The sequence below is a fragment of the Crocodylus siamensis genome, chromosome 1 (assembly GCF_052110815.1).
Source record: "Crocodylus siamensis isolate JL-2025a chromosome 1, ASM5211081v1, whole genome shotgun sequence".
NCBI lineage: Eukaryota > Metazoa > Chordata > Crocodylia > Crocodylidae > Crocodylus > Crocodylus siamensis.
Genome location: NC_143395.1, coordinates 319,749,651 through 319,772,851, shown reverse-complemented (window position 1 = coordinate 319,772,851; position 23,201 = coordinate 319,749,651). Strand labels below are relative to the sequence as shown.

At 38.6% G+C, this 23,201-nt stretch overlaps 1 protein-coding gene across 1 annotated transcript in view; it reads left to right on the top strand.

The window, feature by feature from the left end:
* Positions 1-22,683, top strand: part of RAP2A (RAP2A, member of RAS oncogene family) — a 37,295-nt gene extending 14,612 nt beyond the window's left edge. The window contains exon 2 of the mRNA XM_090023210.1: positions 18,968-22,683. Coding sequence (XP_089879336.1) covers positions 18,968-19,205 — 238 coding nt within the window. The 3' untranslated portion in view covers positions 19,206-22,683. The remainder of the gene's footprint in view (positions 1-18,967) is intronic.
* The last annotated feature ends 518 nt before the right edge of the window (positions 22,684-23,201 follow it).

Below are 23,201 nucleotides of genomic sequence, written 5' to 3'. Positions count from 1 at the left end.
AATGATTCCAGCGTTGTTTAGCAGCTTGCCTTTCTTGCTCAGATTTTCAGACAGCCTTTTGAATCTCAAGATTAACTCGGCATTTGAACTTCACACACAAATATTGACTCTGACCTTGATTGAATGTTAGTCAAATATTTATGTTGATTTATAGTGAAAATTCACCATTGGATTTCTCTCAGTTTGCAAGAAAATTAATTTCTTCCTCAAGTAAAGCCAGGTGAATCCACATCCTGGTGCAAATGTGGCTTATGTATATACAAGTTCAGATCCTTTTGGCTAGTGGTATGTGCCAGGGTCATGTCTTGTCTTGGTTGTCCTTGAACCCCTCATCTAGAGCATTAAGAATAGAGTGGGCACAGCAACCCCTGTTCCTTCTACACAGAGCCAGGTGAAATTCTACATGCGCAACTCTTTCAGTGAAAAAAGATATGGCAACACGAGAACATCTTAAATGGATGTGTCCATTGAATTTTCCATTTTAAAAATCTCTGAAATTTTTATAAAATGGTTTTTCCTCATTTTGTGTTTTGAAACTGCCTTGTTCACTTTGAAACTTCCTTTGAATTGTACTAATTACTTTAATGAAATAAGAACTTAAATGTTTTTATTCACCCAAACAATATTTTTCAATCACTAAAAACTTTCCTTTCAAACCAAACATTTTTTTTTTTTTTTTGGAATTGCCGCCAATCTGAAAAACCTATTTTTCATTTACCGCAATTTTTCAGTTGCCCTTGGGTATGAGATTGAACCTGTGACAGTGTTTCTTGTACTGTGTGTCTTAAGAACCCTTTTATATATGTAGCTTATATACTAAATTGTGTGGTTATTGTATTGAATTTGTTTTAACCATTAGATGTAAATGTTTTAACCATTAGACATATAAGTAAAGTTTGGTATTATTAGGGGCTTCCCCAGTAGTAGGACCTAGCCTGTATAGCTGATGCAAAGCTCTGTGGATTCAATATTTGCCCCATTTAAAAGTTGTTCTGCTGATTGACTGACACTGAAAACAGCAACTTTGCCATGGGAAAAGACTTATTCCCCATCAGTGGTCAGTCTTTCTGTTCTGATTAAGGGAACTCTGAAGGCAATTGTGGCTCACCTTAAACTATTCTTCTTGAAGCACTCAATGAGAGCCACCTCAGACCCAGGAAAGAAAATAAGCATGAGTAAGTTTGTCCTTGAGTATTTCTTCAAACTGTAGTTCACCTTCAGGCTCCCTAGCTGACTTGTCACTGAAGGCATCAGTTGTTGATGATGATGATGGTGAAGATGATTCTGGCTGAAAGCCATGCTTCTGGAAACAACATGAAAAACATACAATCATAATATAAATAAATTTAAGCAAAAATAACAAAAATACAAATAAAATATATTCAAACAATATGCAGACATTATTTGTATAAATACAGTAATAAATCAAATAATGAATCTATAAAAAATGTTGTACATAGATCCACAATCAATACAGTAAAATCAGATATAGTGTTAAAATTATCAATTATATCAACAGTAAAGAATGTTTAATTCTAATCACTTCAGCCTTATAAGCAAAAATTGCAAGACGGTATACTAAATATGGATCTGTTTGCTGGAAGTCATCAGTTTCTGAGACTTGCAGAGCAGATAAGTTTTTTCTTCTGGTGTCAGGACATGAGTTGGGTTGTTCTACACTTGTCGGAGGCTCTGAAGTCAAAGGGTAACTAGTGATCTAAGATGGAGCTCTCTGATGCTTTAGTATCTGTTAGAGAGGAAGTGTCTGCAATATCAGTTACATCTACAGATTTCATTTGCTTGGCCATAGATTCTGATTCTAATGCAGATATTCTCAGCAGGATTCAGCTTCTTAGTACCAGCATGTTCACCATAGTATCCTGTGCAGAAACTGGCAGGGATACTTACTTCTGTGTTTCCTGTGTAACAGGGAAGCCGGGGTTCCTAAGTATATCTCAAGGGATAGCTCTGTATACTTTAGTTCATCTTCAGCTTTGCATAGAGGATGGCTCCATAGTATTTATTTCCCCTTCCTGTAATACCATACCCTTTTCTTCTTAGCCTTCCTGGGTCCAGTAGTCTGATAGTAATCATTTTGTGGGCCTGTTTGCATCCTGTGGTCTGCAGTCCTGATTCTACAAGTTGGAATTCATTGTTTTTGCTAATTCAGTTAAATCTATTCCTTAAGAGACAGTGTAGACTTTCCCAAGTCAGCTTTTGCTATTGTGACTCCTAAGCAAACAGAAGGAGAAAAAGGATATGGATCAACAAGGCACCATGGAGGAACAATTGATCCTGGTTGTAATTTCTTCCTCACCTGATAAGGCAGTGAATCTTTCCATGCCTTGTCTGAAGGATGACATCAAGATTAATCTGATGGATAACTTTTAGGTTTTGATGAAGTGTGCACTAGAGATTCTTGACATCCCATTGGAGTTAAAGTAAGAGAAATTGCACTTAGCTGCTAGACATTGTGAATGCTTTCATGGCTGTGAAGCCTGGAAAGGTCTGTTAAAGCCCAGAAAGGAACAGTAATAAACATCAATAGTGGCCACATTCAGAAGAGTGAAGATGTACCGATTCACTCTCATGTGATTTGAGTAGTTTTTTATTTGCATCTAGAGACGTGGTCACTCACCATAGATCATGCTTGAGGTTGCCAAAACTTTCCAGCAGGCTTTGGATGCATCTGACAAAACTATGTAAACTGAGACAAATATCTCTGGTAATGGGAAGCATTTTAGGAGGGCAGGGAGAAGTACCCAAAGAGATGCAAATCATCATAGAAGACCTTTCCTTTAAGAGCTGTGACTTCTACTCCCAAGAGTGACACGGCCATCATAAAAAAATCAAAGTTAGTCTTGCACTTTTGCGGCTTATACAGGAGCTGCTCCAAGGAGAAAACAAACAGGCTTCATTGACCCATATTACTATAACCTGAATATTTCAGAAATGCTTAGGAAAAGGCAGTGATTTTGGGTAACCCACCGTCGCTATTCAGGCTGCTGTGTTCTCTCTTTCTCTCCCCCTCTCTCTGCCATGGCATCAGAGATACTGTCAGGAACCTCATGAGACCTCTGGACCTGTTCTGCCTCCTCCAGAGCTGCCCCTAGGGGTGTGCAGGGCCTGGGGCATATCAGGTCCCACAGGGTGGGGGTGTGGCGAGCAGCCAGAGCACAGAGCTGGGGCCTGTACGGCACTGTCCGCAGGGCCTCCAAAGCGCAGGGCTCAGGGTGATCATCCCAATTTGTCCTTCCCCAGAGATGGCCCTGACCCACCACCCCTCTTACTTGGGCAGTTGTTCTGACATTTTCCAAGAGTCCCGGTATTACTGAGTTTCTCAGCAAAAGCTTTTTGTGTACAGTTCTGTTCCAGTCCCTTCCTTCCTTTGCTATTCAGTCTCAGGAGTAACCTTCTTGCAAGACCTTTTTTGAAAAACAGGAGGCAAGTTCTTCTGGATATGTGGAGGGGAGGGGCTTTTAGAGCTTAGTGGTAAGTGGTTTTACTCCTGTAATGGGAAGAAGAAAAAAGGGTTGGTGGTCTGTCATGGGCTTCACACACCTCACTGAGTTCATCTTTTGTGAATTTAGGATTGTGTCTAGCTTACATACCATACCATTTTTACAATTGTGCAGTACCTCAGGCAGGGATGGGGCAACAAGATCCTATCCATTCTCACCGATTGTAGGAACAGATCAATCAGTATGGTGACACTGAATGTCACTACTCTTGGTTTTTAACAGCCATGGTCCTGAGTTCAGCACCTGAAAACGGCATGCACTACTGCCAACTTGCTGGACACATAGTTGTAGAAGTGCTCCCTTCTGTGTCCAGCAGGCTGGCTGTGGTGCATGCCAGTTTCAGGTGCCTAACTCAGGTTTGTAGGAACCTTGTTAGCAATTGTTTAAAAAAGGTTATTTATCTGATTGTAGAAGCTGTTTTTTTTCCAGGCAAAGGAACTGAGGGATGGTTGGACTGACTTACCTTTATGTCTTTGGCTTTGGGAGAGGGGCAAGGACATCTAAGAAGCAAGCACAAACCTCATGGATGCTGCTGGCCAAAAGGATCTGATCTTGCATGACTTGGGCATGTACATAGCAGAAGTGTATCCATGTAATTTTAATTGCATTTCAGGTTACAAATTGCTTAAATATTGGTCAGTTACATTTACAGGAAACCCTTACTATTCGAGGGTTCAGCATTTGCAGTTTCAAATATTCACGAATGCTGAACCCGCTTTTTAAATGCACTTAAAGGAGCTCCTTGGGAGCTCCGTACTTACTCGTGGATTTCACCATTTGCAGGGGATATAAGAACATATCCCCTGTGAATGTTGAGAGTTGCCTGTATATGCAAGATGTGAACGCAGCTGCATAAACTGCCACACTAAAACTCTTAAGCCTTCCTTCTGAAGGAAGAAAGTGGTATAGTTGCATTGAAATCTGTAGAATAGGGCAGTACTGACAAGTGTTAACTGCCTTGTCCATCTTGAAATACTGTCAAGCACAGAAGTCCAGTGAGTGTGCTTTCAATTTCAGTGCTAGCTGTTTCACAATTTATAATTTTTAAATTAAACACTAAGCTAAATCACATACTTGCTTTTCTTTTGCCAGAAGTGGTAGGGCAGGTATTTTGTCAATTCTCATAATTGCTTGTCTTATCACTTTCGCAACTTTTTGGTATTAAGCGTCAGCCTCCAGTTTTGTTGCAACTTGCACAATGCAGTTACACATCTTCAACACAAAATTAAGGTTCACAAAGGGTTGTGGGAAAAATAATTGAATTCAAAAGTAAAACCACTAGTTGATCTGAAGCAGAAAGGCAGGAGAGCAGTGAGGGAAGGCTTGGTTTAGGCACATCACGTCACATTATTCTGTGACTTCTAGTATATGATTTAAATCTAGGCCAAATAAAATGTAGGGCCCTTGTTATAGGTTTTAATCTTAGAACAGAAGTTCTGAGTTGTAGGTTATTTTCTAGACTGTAGTATGTTAAACTGTGAATATCCCACTTCCTAGATTCTTAGAGTTTATGATCAGATGGGATTGTTAGGTAATATGTGACCTCCTCTGTTTTACTCAGTTACCCTGGTATTGGGCTCAGTAATTTGTGTTTTGCTGACATGTATTCCAGGAAGGCATCAGTTTTGTCTGCATGGAGACACTCAGGAAAATTAAGGGGAATCAGCTAAAGGTATTGGGACTAAAGTAAAGGGGTGTCAACTAAAGGTCAGTGCATACTCATTGTTAAACCCTCACGTGCATGCATTCACTGAGCAATAAAGTAATACACCATTGTAATAGGAGACAGGAGAAATTATAGTCCTAAAAGAGGACAGGAGAGATTTGATAACTAAAAAGTAATTTGCTTAATTTTAGACTGGTAATTGATTGTATTTTCTTCATAACTGTAATAATGTGAATTTATAATCGAAGTCTACATTCTTTCTGACAATATCAAAACACGTTCCTTTGAAAACGTACAAATGTGTAAGCAAGGACCATGGTTAGATTAAAAAAAAATATTGGGAAGATTCCATTTCTCTCTACCCCTGCCTCCACCTTAGTCTGTAGAAATGTCCTTTCCACCTAGGACAGTGTTGTAATGCTAAAAAATAATTAGTAGCCTGTTTGTTACCAATTAGTGACTTAGTATATACTTGGTAGTATATATCCTGATTATATCCACAACACCATTTATACCAACCTTTTCCTTAAAATACTTTTTCCAATATTACAACTGCCTGTAATTTTTAATGTACGTTGCTGTAGTTCATCTTTTCTGCTGCCAACTTGTGGTAGAGAGGTATTTTGATATCAAGTTAACTTTTGGGATCTCCAGATACAAACAATCCTGGCATCTCCAGTGAGTTATGATATTACTAGATGCCTTAGAACTAAGGTTACCTAGGAAATATACATTTTTAAGGAAAATTTGTTATTTTTCACACACAGCCTGTGCTTGGATTATGTACATCATTCCATGTAGTCACTTTGGTATCTCCCAGGAGCATGCTTGCTTTTACCAGCAGATTTTACCACGGCCCTTTCTAAACTGCATCAGCTGAAATAAGTTTGTTTTCAGAAAGGCAATGCAAACCCCTCGGTGGACATTCTCCTTTCAGGTTAGTGGTTTAGACTCCTAGTCAACTTCAGCCAAACATGACAGTTGGTAACATCTGAACACAATCAATTTAAAATCGCACATTGAGGTGTGGGTCTACATTAGAAAAGTGTTGTCGTTAAAAGTTGCCTTTTGCCACCAGTTTCCACGTGCACTTTTGCTGTAGGTGAGGTTCTACAAACCTTCTGTTAGCTTAGTGACCACCTCCTCTTCGGAACAATGCAAGCCATCAGCAAAAGATCAGTGGGCATTTTTACATGTATTTTGGGATACAGCACCAGGTGCTTGAACTAGCGAGTTGCGCTAATTAAAAGCGCCTGCACATCACGTGTATCAGCATCCCCACACTCAAAAAATGGCAGTGGGGTGCTTTGAACTAAAGCTTATCGAACGTGTTTTATTTCAAAGTGCCCAGTGCTGCTTTTTCAGCGCGGGGACACAGGAAGACTGTGACATGGAAAGCTGCCGGAGTGCACAAATTTCCGTGCTCCACCAAACTCAATTAATCAAGTCTGCTTTGACACACTGGATTTCCAGTGTGTTGGAACAGACTCCCCACGTGTCTATAGGAGCCCATAGTGAATGTACTCTGGCAGTGTTGATAGGTGTAAGCCTTGGACTCTCTAATTGATGGCACACCTTATAAGGACTGAGCCCAATTGACCTTAAACTGCTGGACTTTGAAAATAGTTTGTCTAGCAGTGCTTTTAGGATGCTGATATAGCAGTGAATAAAGGCAGTGTTATGCTGGAATGATTTTTTCCCTGTGACCTCAGTACCTTTTCATCTGGGTACCCACCTCAGGTACTTCTTCATTCTTCATACAAACCTTGTGTTTGAAAAAGCATTACATAAATCATGGTGTTAATATTAAGAGCGGGGTTTGAGATACGAGATCTAAAATCCTGTGTAGTACATTGAGAGGCTTTGTTCTGCACTTGGAAATGAAAGCCAAGCTTTCCAAATTTTACCACTTTTTGAGTGCCCATCTTGACCCATTCAAGGGAACTGAGTTAGGGATGGGCGTAGTAAGTCAGGTTCTTGAGAGGTCTTAAATTGTTCACTGAGAAATGGAGGTACCTGTGCAATTGCTAGTTGCTTTGAAAGTGCTTGGAGGGAGGAAGGGGTCAGAAACACTGTTGCTTTCTGTTCCTCTGTTATTCTAATTGTGGTTCATGATGTTTTTACACAATAAGTGGCAGTTATGACCCTGATTCCTTGAGCTGTTCTACATGAGCAGGACCCCAAAGGGTATGTCTACATCACATGACAGACAAGTGAACTTGGGTATCTCTGCACAGTATTGCATCATGCTGTGTGGACATATGCCTGCCCAGAAGCCATGGTTAAGGGTCAACCTTAATAAGGGACTTACAAGTGAGAGACCAAACTCATATCTCACCTTAAATTCAAAATGTTACTAGTAGCACCAGCCTATTCTAAGGGAAATTCAAGTTATTGTGATCCAAAATTGTGGAGCTCTGTGAAAACAGCACATCTCTTTTCCTAGACCAGGGGTTGGCAGCCTGCTGCCTGCAAGTCAGATATGGCTACTGGGGTCATGTTATCCAATATGCTGGGGCATGCCAGTGGGGCAGAAGCTTTAGGGCATAAGGCAGTTAAATGGCAGAAAGAAGCAGTGGCAACAGTGTGGCAGGGAAAATCCATAGCTTTTACTCCAGCTCATATGTTAGCTGGTTTGGAAGCCACTAGCTCTTCACTGCTAAGCTCCATTAAAACAGTCCCCTGCTATGTAATGTTGCCACTTCTTGTCCTGAACCATTGCTTGTCCTCAAGCACCAGTATTGTTTTTAATGTCTTGGGTCTTGTCTTGGCACAAATTGTGCTGGTTCAACAAAGTTGTTCTTCACACCAACTTTCATCAGATGCCTGTATAATCTGCACCTTTTAAAAATCAGCTGACGCCTGACATATGCAGAATGACTTGGAACTAACTTAATTGACTTTTTTTAAGTTCAGAGTCCCCATGGTAACATTCATACTAGCTTATCTTAAAATTGGTTTTTAAAATTAAGTGCTTTAAATCAGTGCAGTTACTATCTTGCTACGGCCTTATTTAGGTTAGTTGCTCTTATGGGAGGAAGTCCAAGTGATAGCACTGTTGGCTAACATGTTTTTTAGATGTATAATTGTGTATCTGAAAGACACGCTTGCAGAACTGGTACCACGGTATCATTGTGTGTTTTAGTAAAAGAGGAATCATGGAGCCAAATGGAGTTTCTGACCAATGTAAGTTTCTGATTCTCTTAAGATGTGCTAAAAATTGCCATCTCTCAAATAGAGGTTTGTACAATGGTGGTATCAGCTTTACCTAGGATGTCTCAAAATAAATGTATTCTATAGGTATGACATCCAGAGGGTTGGAACTTAATTGTACTGCCACAAGGGAAAGAAATCCCAACAATATCCTTCAGCAAAGTGGGGGGGTTTGGTTTGGTTTTGTTTTTTGTTCATTTTTTTTGTAAGCAAGGTAAGAGATTGTTATTAACTTCAAGGATGGTAAGCTGTGTTATTCTGCGGTTACTATGGAAACAAAGAAGAATTTAAACTATGCAGTATAAGTAAGGTATCAACCTTAAATTCTGCATCGTATGTGGTTTGAGAGCAGAAATTTTGGCCAAGTTGCATCTTTTGCCCCCTCTTATTTTTTCAACCGTTAGGTAGTCTGAAACTAGTCTTATTGCAAAGGATCTCTTGTTTAAAATATGCCTCCTGAAATGTCTTTCTCTACAACGTAATATTCCGCTCCATGGTCTAGTGAACAGCTGCCAGTTTAGAAGAAAATGGAATTTGGTGGCTCAGGTTTGCATGTATTTTCAAGGAAATGTACCTGAATGTTTTTGAGAATCGAAGCGTGACTGCCCAGAATAAGGAAGCAGCCACTTCCTTGTTGAAAAGAACTTGGATTCTCCTATATTCCACATAGTTGTAACTGAACGGTGTGATACTTTAGTTCCCAAGTTAGAATTCTTTAGAAAGCAAGTGATGCTTCAAAGAAGGTTTAGAATTAATAGTTGGGGCTCTTAAAGATTGTAAAAGTGTAGTTTTAATGAGCTAGAGAAAATCCCATTAGAACAGTTTAAATGAGTTTTGTAGTGGGAGTGATTTTATCTTTATTTAGAACTTGGTTAAAGGGGTATGAGAATGCCTTCACTCTGAAGTGCAAAACATTGTCTTCGAATGCATTCTGCTGGCCTTTAATGTAATTGCTTTTAAAACAAGCTTATATTTGAATATAGTGTTCGACTAACACATTATTTTGCATATTAACCAATATCTTTCCTTTACCAAACTGTAAAAAGACATAAATTGCCAATAACTTAAGCTCCAGTTATTTCTACTAAATCTGATCAATTCACTAGCTTTGTAAAATGGAAAAAAAATTATCTCTTACAAGGCTTTATGACAATCATTTGTTGTATAAGAATGGTTACATTCTGTTAAACTAATGCTATAAACCAAGAGCTAATCGCAGAAATACAGCTCTGACAAAGGCATTTAAAATCTGCATTTCACAGTATTATTTGTACCCTTGGAAATGTGTTGTAATAGCAGTCCTGTTAAAGAGATTTCTCTGCCCTGGCTGCAGGCATGATATCTCATATCCAGCATGGAATAGGACAAATCCATTTGGTCACTTTGCCCCATATTATGCCTGAGTCTAACTACATTCTTCACGTTATAGTCCAAAATGTGCTTAAAAAGGATGCGCTTCTGAATAAACTTTGTGTTACATGAAGGATCTCTATTGAGGAATACCACATATTGCAGTAGGGAACATGATATAACCGATAACCATTAATAGCATCATGTCTATGCTCTTGTGCCATGTTGGTGCTAAGGGGCTGGTGCAGTGTTGTCTGAATACACTGCAGAAAAATATTCCTAGGCCAGTGTTATTGCTTGGCATGTTTTGTCCTTTGCTGGAAAAGTGTTGACTTCATTAATACCATATTTTTCTCACATACCATGCGCCCCTGAATATGACATGTGCTTTGTTTTTGGAAAGCGGAACAAAGAAAAAATACCAGTAAATATTTTTGTAAGGAAATATAGGTAACTGCAATATCAGGGATATAAAAACCTGTGGCTGCTCTAACCCCTTATCTGTAGGATGCGGCAAACTCCTCTGGCTGCCCACCCAGCTTGAAGAGGGGTCATATAGTTGATCTCCAGCATGATTGAGCCCCCTGTTCCTTGTGTTTCCTCATGTAAGAGTAGTGTGTAGATAAATGGATGGCAGAGCCCTACTGTTTAAGTTTTATTCAGTGCTGCATTACAACACTTTTAAAAATATTAAACTAGCATGATTCACAGATCGTTTGCCTGATGTTTTAAATATTTCTCCAAAGCAACATGAGTCTTTTACCCATTTGTTCTTTTTAAAAATTGAGTTCCAGGGTTAAATGCCCAGACCATACAAAGTTGGGGCAGTCAGGTGTGTAATGACTTGTTACTGTGCTTGAGGGAAGTGGTGGAGAACAGGAAGAGATTCCTAGTCTCTGGTTTAGGCTTTGCAAGTACTGGGGACTCTTTCAGTTGTCTCTCTAACTTAGAGAGACTGCAGTAGCAACCATAACTTTGTTGTGCTCCATCTTGGTAGTGGATGCTTCTGTACTGGCAATCACTAATTTAGTGGTTTCCCTTATCTTGAGTCTTCTTCCCTTTATGCTGGCAAATTTGATGCTGGCAGGGAGCCCAGATTTTGGCACAGTTCTCTTGTGTGCTGCTCCACTGTATAGCAGACCTTGTAGAAGAAACCTGAAGAGAAACAGCCTTGTCTACCTACTGCTGAAGTGGTTCTGATTTAGAACTTGATTTTCCCCCCCTAACTTGAGCCCAGTTCAAGACGCATTCCGTGAGCTACCTAGATTACCCCGATCTTTGCAGTACTGGAGTGCTTCTCAGTCTTTAGGGTAGTAATCTTCATAACACTTTCTTGAGGTAAAAGAGCACTAAAATGTGTTTTGCAGACAAGGATCTGAGGCACAGCAGGCAGGTAAGTGCTTTGGCTACGGTCATGCAGGAAATCCAGTTCAGGTCCTGATCTGGTATCCTTTTCACTTCATCCCGTCGCTTTGCTGTGAACTCTTTGTTGCAAGAGGGCATGGACTTCTTCAGTATAGCTATACAGCTTCGCTACAATTTGAAAAATTGACTGAATTTCTTATTAAATGACTTTAAAATTCAAGTCACGTCTCCACCATCTTTTAGGCACCATTTAGCTTTTGTATTTGCAGTTATTAAATTGCAATAAATATTAATATAGTAAAATGACACCGATATTGCTCAGATAAGTTTTGCATTTATTTTCTGATCTTCAGAAATTTTTAAATGTGATTCTATAGCACCAGTCAGGAATTCTGTAGCAACATAGACACACTGTGCCAACAGCTTCTGTTTGTACTTTTCTTGGTAAATGTAATGGTTTAACATGTTTCTTGTAAACTGCATGCAGAATGCTCAATATAGTGTGTGACAAAATTGAAGTTACTCTGAACAGTTTAACTTTTACATTTTATTTAGATTTGCAACTACAGTTCTACTTTGAGAGTGTGAATGGGAGCCTATAGTGAAGGAGAGCCAAGTCAAAGATTTATGTGAAACTGAAAATAGAATGTGGGGTGAAGCCTGTTGTTACTGTCTCCTGAGAGACTACAAGTGGTTAGGTACAGCTTACTCAAGCTATGCTCTGTTGAGCTTACATCAGTGGCTGACAGTTTATGGTTCCATGATAGAGGAGCTGTGGCAGGATGTTGTGTGTGTGTGTGTATGAAAACCGGGAGTAACTCGAGATAGAGTGCCTGTCCCATGAAAGGATCTGAATATTCAAATTAGAATCTTGATTTGGGTTCTTTATTCACTGGACAGAGTGTAGTGATCAAAATAATGTGCCATCGTGCTCCCAGTGATCCTTTTTATGTCCTGGGGTATGTTTGTTTTGCTTTGTTTTATTTTGTCAGGTTGGATATATACTTAGAAATACATATATACATACTTCTACATAGTTAGAAATACAAGTTGTAACAATCAAATCCCTTGGTCATGAAAGTAAATTATTTAAATAGATTGCAGGGGGCCTGGTCTGCATCAGGAGAAATTGTGACCTTTTCATAATGGGACAGGGACAGTCATTGGTGTCCTGGCAGGACCAAAAGAATGAACATGGAAGTATTATCCCTATCTGTGAATAGGAGGAGAGATCATCCCCTAGATTGAACTCTGCATCGCCTCTTCCTTGAAGCTTGACTTGGTGTGAGTTGGACCACTGGTATCTTGTCATCTGGCAATGAACATAGTTTAGCATGTTTGCTACACACTGAGAAAAAGTCTGTTAAGATCAGTGATGGTTTAATGATGGCTTCTTTAGTACTGACTGAAGCAGTGATTGTTTTAAGTCATATAGTCATGTCCTCTTGAAGTGGTTTACAGAAATTTCTTGAGCCTTTCATAACTCCCACAAACACCATCCATCTTTTCTGTTCGACTTTCTAGTAGTTATTTGACTTCAAAGGTTCTTATAGCAGTAGTAAAACACTGCAGTGTCCCCCAACAAAACGCTCTGTTCCTTGGTCTTTTGGTTGAAAAATCCCGCTAGTACTGGTTTTGCTTAATGAATAGAGTGCCAGGACATGGGTACAAAACTGCCTTTACCCCAGCATTGCTTATTATGTTTTCCATGTTTTCCAGAGAAGGCAGTGTAAAAGAATACAGTAACTATATATGCTAATGAAATTAAGATTTTTAAAACTGAATTTGTCCTATAGTAATTTTGTGTTGTCCTAAGTTAAAATAAGCAAGTCTATAAATCTTACAGTTTCTAGAAGCTTTTTCACAAAGGTGTGGGAAAGTGGTTATTTAGTATTTGTATAGTGCATTCTTTAGATATTTTGTTTGTTTAACAAATGTTAAACATTTAATTTGGCATGGCATGAGACTGATAAGTGTAATTATCCTCACTTTTCACAGGGATAAACTGAGACCTATAGAGGCTGGTACTTCCTAAGGCCATATAAAAATTCTGTGTCAGCCTGAGTTAAAATATGAAGTACATTCTTGTTCTTGCTTAGTTCATATTTTTTCTCTAGGGTAAGGAGCTATGAGTTAGGACTCCCTGAATTTTCGTCATGATTGTGCTGTGAGATTTTGGGTAAGCTGCTTAACTGCTCCATGCTGGGATTTTTTTTTCACCCTTCTCATTTATAAAATGGTTGTTAGGCTTCCCTTACATGGGTGTTGTTGCTTAACTAATTGCTGTTCCATTCTTACACAATGTAACAGCTTGCAAGACTGAATATTACATGCAATTAATTGGTAAACTGGAATGACTTGCTAGCATCATAATGTGTTTTACACCAGTTCTTTATGCATTTACCTAAGTAGCTGAAATTATTTCCATATGTAGGCAAGTAAAATATTTAAAGACTCTGCAGGAACACAGTTATTTTTTAAATGATGTTAAGTCTTAAAAATATAAGGCCAGACCTTTAGTTGGTGTAAATCTACAGAGGCCCTTGGAGGTTAGTTGACTTATATTAACTTATACCTACTGAGGATCAATGTTAAAATCTGTAAACCTAACAAAATATGAGAAAATTGAAATGGGAGAAAATGCTCTACAGCTCCCAAATGATATAGCAGTAAGGGTGTATTCTGCTAACACTTGGCATTTGTACAAGGGTCAATCAGAAAGTAATGCCTCTTTGAAGATGATGTTACAGCTGGGTTTTTTTGCCAATTCCCGGTTTTGAACATAGTTTATCAGTGGTAGTGCAGCAGTCGCTCAAAATATGCCCATCCACCTGCCTGGTGTTGTCAAGTGTCACTGCTGTGGAAGGGTAGTTGCTGTGTGGCTTGTTGTGAAAATTATCTTATCCCTTCTCCTTTTCACTTGGTTAACCCAGCAGTGACATCAGCAGCAGAGTGACTGTACGCTTTCGTCAGACATTCACAAATGTCAGTTGGCCTTTGGCCCTCTGGAGTAAAGAACTAGATCAGCACTCTGCATGGTACACACCTCAAGCTCAGCAACTATTTTGCACAACTGCTGCTGTGCTGCCATCTGTTGCATCTCAATGTAATTTCACAGGCATGGGTGGGAGGTTTGGGTGCTTGGAAAAAAATTTTCTTGCCAGCAGCTGGTGACTTAGTTAAGAGATAAAAAATGTCGAGGTGTTACCTTCTGACTGACCCTTATACCTTGTATTTAAGAATGTCCAAACTCAAAACAAACATCAAACATAGTCATTTTCTATATTGTTGTGGTGCTTCCTGCCACTCCTATGTGTGATGGACTCTGTAGAATTAGAAAAAATGCAGTGAGATTTGGTAGGCCAGAAGTGCACCATGCTCACTATTGCAGATTTTACATTCTCTGTTTTTCATAGGATACTAGAAGTGGATATAAAGGACATCTTGCTGTTTTGAATCCCAAAATGTCACCATTCATGTTCACCTCAGTCAGTACAATGTTGCAGGTTACAGTACTGAATTGGCTCCTTAGTACAATTTAGTTAGTTCAGCTTAGTTCAGTTTGGTACTTTATCTCATTTAAAGTAGATAATTATCTAACATGTTAAAAGATGGGCAGTCAGATTTGCCTCTTCCTTTACAAACTCATCTGATCTAACTTGCTTGCTTATCCTGTGGCAGGATTCTTTCTGCTACTGTTTCGCAAGTCTGAGATGGAACATAATTTCTTTTCTCGACCAAGGCCTATCTGCAGACCTTCTGCGTGTTATCGTTACCTGTGCTAATACCACTAGGACTTAACAACTGTCATCTTTGCTGCCTTTTGGTTACAGTACGGGAAACATGGATAATAAAAGGAGGAAAAAAAATAAACCTTAGAGTCCAAAAAGTTTTAGAATGGAAGGCTTCCTTTAAAATTATTATGAACACTACCTCTTGAAGTCTAGGCCTAGTGGTTATTGTAAATTTATTCATTGGACCTAGGATTTGGTATTTAACAAAATGAAAAACCTCTTTTTGCTCCTAACCTCTTATGGTGATATGATTTAGTGTGTCAAAGATGGTATGGCATGCTTCTTTGGGTAGATGTGGTATCTTTTATTAGACCAACTGAGTAGTTGGAAAAAATGGTACAAGTCTCTTAAGGCCTATTTCTGAGAGAAACTAAATTCTGCTGAAAGCTTAAGGATGGAACTAAATTCCTAGCTTTTTATACAGAAATCTTCTACATTGCTGCTGGACATGTTTTAGTTTTTGTTTTGAAATATAGGCAAAGATGAATTCTAGAGAAGCTGAAAGATTTGATGGCAGCAATAGAACATGAAATTAGGAAACAAAAACACTTTGATCAGTTTAACTTCATTTACTGCACTGGTTCAGCTTTATAATAGCATTTTTGTGATTGATTGGTACGGGGTATTCTCTGTCGCAGTTTGAAAAATCAGATCTGTTTCCTATCAGGTTGCTGTACATCACGTATTTTCTACTGTGCAGAAGTTTCATTTTGTGTCATTTTTCAACAATCCAATTACATCTATGACCCAGAATCTGAAAAGTAGCTAAATACAAAATATTCAGACATGGCTTCAGCCACTGTGGTGCATTTCTGTCTTTTAGTGTATCTTTAGATTCAAGGATGAAGAACTCATAAGCCAACATCTCTGGTGATCATACATTTATATAGCACCTTTCATTTGGAAGGAACTAATTTTTAAACCATATCCATGGACCACTCTCCACAACTAAACTATGGTTACATGAGGTAACGCATAACAACTGTTAAACAGTGTATAGTCATGTAGCCCAGTAGTTAAGACTAGGAAAAAAAACAATGCCTTTTTAGTTTAAAACTGCACCAAATGTATGTAGGTAGAACATAACCGCCCAGGTTGGAATTCAGTGTAAATTCCAGTGTCTTCCTGATGTCAGTTTGGCTGGTAGAGAAGAACATCTATGGAATAGATTTGAATGATGCTGTCTTAAGTGTGAGAAGGAATATAGCTACCTGGTAGTGAAGTTCTGCATATGGTGAAATTGGATTCTGTGTTAGTTGTTCTGGCTACATACAACATCTGTAGGAGCTGTGAGTGCTCAGTACCTCTCTAGGGCAGGGTCTAGGGGCAGGCTGTAATGTTTCTTTTCTCCAAAGACTTCACTATCCACACAACAGCTCTTGCAAAACTCTTGATCCCATGTATACATGTAGTAAAACAAATCTCTTTGATGCTGTGACTCAATATACTGCTTTCAGGATATGCTTTAAACTTTGCCCTAGAAAATGCATTTAACTATGAAAATGCATTGTTGTTATGGAGGCAGCTGGCAGCAACACTATATTCGTGTTGCCCTAACATTTTTCAGAAGTAAAGAGCCTTGCCACTTCTTTTTAAAGTTCTAATACTTTTTAGATTCAAGTCTTCAAAATTTGAGGGGCAAACTCCTAGGCTCAGAAGGATGCCTTTTTCCCATCAAATTTTGTTTACCATTTTATGATTCATATGCTGTCTCTGGCTTTGGTTGCTCTGCCCATGTCACAGCATTTGACTGTTCTGAGCTTGTTCTCTAGTGCATTGTGCTGCACTAGAGATCCCTGGGAGTATACAAAGCTTGCCTGGGACTAGGTATGGTATTGAATTAGACCCTTCCTCTTCCCTCCTTCCCCCCCCCCCCCAACTCAGTATATTGGAGCTTATCTATCTGTCAAAGATACCACATGCAGTAGAAGATCATTACTACCTTGGTGAGCATAATGAGAATCAGACTGGGTTCTTCCCAGTTATTCCCTGGCTCCGCATATACCGGCACATGTACATATCTCTGGGTTGCAGAGAGAAAGATTATGGGCTCCCCTGACTATTCCCTATACCCAGCATGTGGAAACAGTTATGCATATTAGAATTTATCCTTCCTTGCATGTCTTTAATTTCCTAACTTAAAAAAATGCAACAAAATTGGATGTGCTACTCTGAAAAGGTGAGCCTTCAAAAGATAAGTAATATGAGAATTTGACACTGGCAAACTTACTTCTGCCCTCAGGACAGTTCTGTCTTTCATAACATGATCATGGCCTATTTCCACAAGACCCTTGTCTCATTCAGCTTAGAAGGTGGACTTTGCTTAAGGAATGAATCATAGTCTTCTAGTGACTGAGGTTATTTTCCATAAGGCTCCTGCCTCATTTGTTCTCAGAGGAAAGGAATGTAGTGAATATAACCCCATTGTGCAAAATCTGCACACCCACGTAGTAAAAAAAGGGTTCCAATCTGACAGGCAGAGGGGAGGGACTCTCCATTTATAGGTGAGGCTGTCAGGCTCAGAGAAGTTGTGACTCACCTGTGGTTACACAAGGAGTCTGGCAGAGCCACGAATTGAGCCCTAGTTTGAGTCTTAGTGTAGGGTCTTATTTTTAAAGCCTCCCTTCAGATTTAAATTAAAAGAGAAACTTCTTCTTTGTGCTGAATTCCCACTCTCAGCCCTTATTACTTTTGTAGGCATATCAATGTAAGAATGATATCTGGAATAAGCCCAGTACGTTGTTCCCTAGTATGGTTAATTTGCAGGTTTACAGCTTGAATGACCATTTGCTTCGTGCAGTAGCACTGTATGTATTTTGACCATGTCAGGTTAAAAAACCATTAGTAACAGACAGGGTTTTTAAAAACTTAACAAAAAAACTCCCTGCTGGTTTTAATTATTCTTTACATGGAGATTAAGTAGCAAATTAAGTTTCATAATTTATGATCTGCTCTCAAACTGAACAGCGACAGTGATACTACCTGCTAGCTATCTACTTTTCTTTTAGCTTGCTGCACGTGGGTATACTGTTCTAACTGCTGGGCTGTATGTCCAGAAAGAGAATGTCTACACTTATTTTGAGGCAGGGGGGAGGTTAATTCATATTAATGTACTCTTTAAACTGGTATCTCTTTTAATACCTGTTGTTAAAAAAACAGTCCAGCTTTCCAAAACTTTTATTTGTAATTTAAAGGTACTGTCACATTTTATGATTGTGCACAGAGAAGTATAGCTCAGTCAACTCCTGTACAGTGCCACACCGTTTCATATGTCTTCTCACTTTGTGTCAAAGATACCATGGATGTTCGTGCATGCCCGTAAAAGGGAAAATTGCTCCTCCCCACAAAATACATTAGGTTTTGAGGAAGAAAGAGAGAATATAAACAAGGTTAATATTGAAGGTGAGGTTTGACCTTCCACCCTTTCTCAGTCCTAATTCTGCTACTGAAGTAGAACACAATGTTGTCATAGCTCTAGCTTCTTTGGCGTGGAAGTGTTCCAGACAGGCATCCTGGAAGGGGACGATTTGTTCATTACAAATTTAAGAGAACTCTGAAAGGAAAGGTGTGTGTGACAACCTAGACTGAGAAATAGGTGTGTGACAGAAGGCAGGGCAGTGTGCCACCTTTAAAGACTTACTTTGTCATAAAGACATGAACTTTTATAGACCACATCCTGCTTCATCAGGTGTTATGAATGAAATGCTATAGATTAGTGGTTCCCAATCTGTGGTACGCAGACAACCTGTCAGTGGCATATGTTAACAGATTTATTATAATTATTTTATATGGTAAAAATTTGCTGGTGGTACTTGAGGTTAAACTGAAAAAATTGCTGTTGGTACTTAAGCTTATTTTTCTAATGTAAAATTGGTAGTGTTGAATACATATCTTAGAGTTTTCTTTTGGTCTGCATTGCTTGTGTATGGATAGAGATGGAGAATATGTACGTGTGTGTGTATGTATATGTATGCTTGTGTGTGTGTGTGTGTGTGTGTGTGTACTAAGTTCTTAATCTTGAAGAATCTTAATTTTGTTTTGCTTTGTTTTGATCACAGGTATGAGAAGGTGCCAGTAATTCTGGTTGGCAATAAGGTGGACCTGGAAAGTGAAAGAGAAGTATCATCGAATGAAGGAAGAGCCCTAGCAGAAGAATGGGGCTGTCCTTTTATGGAGACCTCCGCTAAAAGTAAAACAATGGTGGATGAGCTATTTGCAGAAATTGTTAGACAAATGAACTATGCAGCTCAGCCAGACAAAGATGATCCATGCTGTTCTGCATGCAATATACAATAGCATTAAAATAACCTAATTTGGACCTTATTTGCAGAATTTTTGTAAGTTGGTTTAAAAAAAAACTGCTTGCTTCACTTCCTGGTTTGGGGGTCACATGGAAAATGTCTTAAGTGAAGTAGCAACATTAACTTGGAGCTGAGCATTGACAGTCCATCACTGTCTCTGAACATATTTGGGTTAAATAACTACAGCTTATCTCACTCATCCTATCCCTCCCTCTGTGCACCTGCAACTTTATGGCATCACCAACTGATCCTACAGAGTGATCTCAGCTGAGCTATATAGATGATTGGCATCATGTCAGGCAGCAGCAGCTATTGTATAAATTGAAACAAACAACTAAATGTGGTAAAACGAAAGCACTAGAGAAGACCTTCAAAGACTGCTTGCGGTCAGCATGTTCTATGCTGATATACACACACACACACAAATGTAGAACAAAGTATTTCAGTGTCTACATGCTGAATTTCAGGACTTGTGCTATGGTCAAGTTTACTCAGTCCAGTATGGTAATTTCATCTGAACTTCTGACAGTGTTAGAGGGGGAGGCTGTCTGAGATCTGTATTTCAAATTGACACTATTATTCCACACTTTATCTTCACCTTGACAAATAGAAAACATTGCATCACTAAGCGAAAGCAGAGATGATGATCTGAAAAACCAATGGCTAGTGAAGAAACATAGTGTGGCATCAAAATATTTTAATTTTTTTGCTTTGCTGCTCAAAAATGAAGGATCACTTCAGGTTGGTCAGAAAAAAAGCCAAACAAACCACCCTCTGTTTACAAAGCAGGAGACATCTTTATCACTTTACTGGACCAGGAGGAAGCAACTGTGATTGAGAAAAAATAATCGCTTAGCCTTACTAACAAGGAACACTTTAATGGATTAACTAGTACCATCTTGTAAGGAAAATGAAGCCATGTTGCATCCAGATGTTCCCTTTAGCGGAAACCTCAAGGGACAGTATGAACATCCTGCATTTTAAGTTTGCTAAATATGACAGTTTTTCTTGCCTTGAAGGGCTATGTTCTTTGGTGTGATCCCTAACTAACCTTTGGAAATCAAGTTTGCTATTTCATAGCTATAAGGCTGGTAATTGTTAATTGAATAACCATGTGGAATCACTTTGGTTCAGAGGTGGAATAGGGATTATGGTTGTAATACTGTAGATGAGGGAAGACATGGCTCTCTAACTGCCTGATACACTACTCAAAAGTTGCTCTGATTGTTGGAGTGTTAGATAGTGGGAGCAAACATTTTGTTTTTGAAGGGTGCTCGAGCTCTGACTTGCTAGTTTTCATAGCAGTGAAGTATTTATCATTTGCATGACTAATGGCACAGAAATATCTATTCTGAAGTCTTACAATCAAGTATAGAAAAGTTTTTTCAATTGCAGTGTTTAGGTTTTAAATGCTGGAGAGAGATTTGTCTTGAGCTGGACTTTAACAGATAAAATTGGCCATCAAAATACAATATTACTGAGCCTGTGGTCCAACTACCACTATCTTATTTGTTTCTCAGTCGTGTGCAGTAACGGTGTAGTTTCTTGTGTGTAAATGAGAGGACAAGGGTGTGTGAGTGTGTGTGCATGTGTGTGGCCCTCAGCAATGCTGTAATTACAGTTGGGGTTTTGCAAGAGTTTCCTCCAGCAGCAGAACCACTGTAAAAAGCATTCTAATCTTCTAAAAATGAAGTTCAAGTGTAAAACTGCTTTGCATTTTTGATCTAGTTCAGTGGAAAGCAAGCTGAAGAATGAACTTAAAGACAGAAAAGAACTGGTCATCATTGCCCTTCTGCTTCAAGTAAGCAAGAGCATTAAATGTGAGGCCCTTCTATTCAAATTTTTCTAACATGTGGAAACAGTTTCAACATTTCTGACTAATTGCTACTGTCTTTGCACCTTGTTCACCTATTGTCAGCCACTTGTGTTTGTAAGCAAGATTAGAGACATTGAATTAGGGGTATTTTTATTTCCTAAAATAATGATATGGATGGGTGAGTTGAGCAATACAATTATGAGTAAAATAGCTTGTGAATTTGGGGCCCACCACATTTGTATGGGGAAATATGATCTAATTTGATACCGGCATACCGTTTTGGAATCCACGTTAAGCAATGTTCTCTACAAAAAATGCTAAAATATGGCCTTACAAATTGCTCTTCAACCCATAAAATGGCTTAAATAACCAATACAAAGGGTCTAACAAGAATCTTATAACTCACAAAAAAAGTGACTGTTGTTAAAATTGCACAGTAAAATGGCAAATAGAAAATGTTATTTAAAATATTTCCTAGACATATTTTTCATATGAATTTCCATTTTAATGACTAAGCAACATGTATGATCTCACAAATCATTGGGGGAGAAGTAAACATGGTTCTTTCTGGTATAATTCTGAGGAAGTAGTTATGCACTATTTTGTATTTCTGCCAATGTGAATATAGTGGAGCTTGAGTCCATGACCGTTGTATTTGACTTCTCAAAGCAAATGGGTAACAGGAGAGGAGTGAAGTAAGCCACATGAAAGGTAGGTTGGTGGCTATCCTAAGAGTCATTGGTCTTGGGTCACTGCTTAATTTGTACCCTGATCAGACTACCAGTTACAGTACGTGAAAGTTTTCATGACATGCCTTAAAATATTATGGTTTGATCCAAAGACCCACATTTTGTTTAGCTGTTCTTGTAGAGTTTTGTACTTTTCTACAAAGGCAGCAATCTTTAATTTTTATTAATTTTTTCTCAGTGTTGCAACATTTATTCCTTTAAGCTGTGATAGTGGTAGAGATGGAATCTTCCCCCCCACACCCTTAAAACCTAGGAAAACTGTGCAAACCAGCATCAGATCAAGAATATTACAAATGGAATTTTTCTTTCTTAGAGGATTGTAAGCAATTTTCGGTGACTTTTTCTGTCCTGGTTTGGCCAAGAAGCTAGCCTCTCTTGAACCCAAGTGTGCTACAGTTGCCATTATTTTCTTGTGGAAAAACTACTGGGATTTGCTTTCCTGTATAAAGAATGTTGCCTAAAGATGTCAGCCATTTGGTTGGGGGGTTTTGTGCATGTTTGTTTTTTCACCAGTGTACAGTCAGAGCACTGGTTAGGCTTTAATTGTGAAACTCCACAACAAAACAAATGTTTGACAACTGCAGGAGGCTTGTATCTGCATTGTTGTGCATCTGTTAATTCTTGATCAGGGTTTGAAGAGTGACCGAAGAGGGTTTTGGAACCAGGCTTAACATTTTGTTGATTTGGGGTTTCCCAGAGGTGAATAAATATATTTCACATTTAATTGTTGAACTCTAATACAACTGACCACTTAAAAATGGAGCAACAGTTTGTTTTGTAACCATGTCAGTTGTTTAAACCTTGATGTTTCAAATAAAACAAGAATTGTACATAGAACTCAATGCAAACTCAGCAGTTGTATTTGGAGTTAAATTATTTTAACAAATAAATTTATTTAATGAAATCTCCTTTGACTTTCCTTTGTATTATCCATTTTGCTTTTACCAGATAATTCATCCAAAGGTAACTGGTTGAAGAACTGCTATGTTGTAAATAGCGTAACACTGATTTGGCAGGATTTCTTGCCTTAACTATAAACAAAATGCTCTTCTGACATTAATTGACTGGATGCAAGTAAAAAGCAGCATTTTCATTTTTATGCTTGCCCATATATGGTGATCTCATTAAAGACAGTAGTAATGGATAAAGTACTAAGACAAAGGTATCTCTGGGAAGAAGGCCACATATAGCAAGCATTCAAGCCCACTAACCATCTATTTTAAGGTACGTGTCTTCTTATCGCAAGAGGTTAAAAAAACATTACTACAATCTGTACAAAAATCATTTATTAAATTAGTCCTTGATTACAATGCACTATGCAGCAATTACTTTTACTGCATTAAAATTTTCAAAGGGTTCAAATAAGGATTAGCAGTATTATTGATGGAAAAGATTTCTCCCCAGCCCATCCCCCAGTTTTCATTGC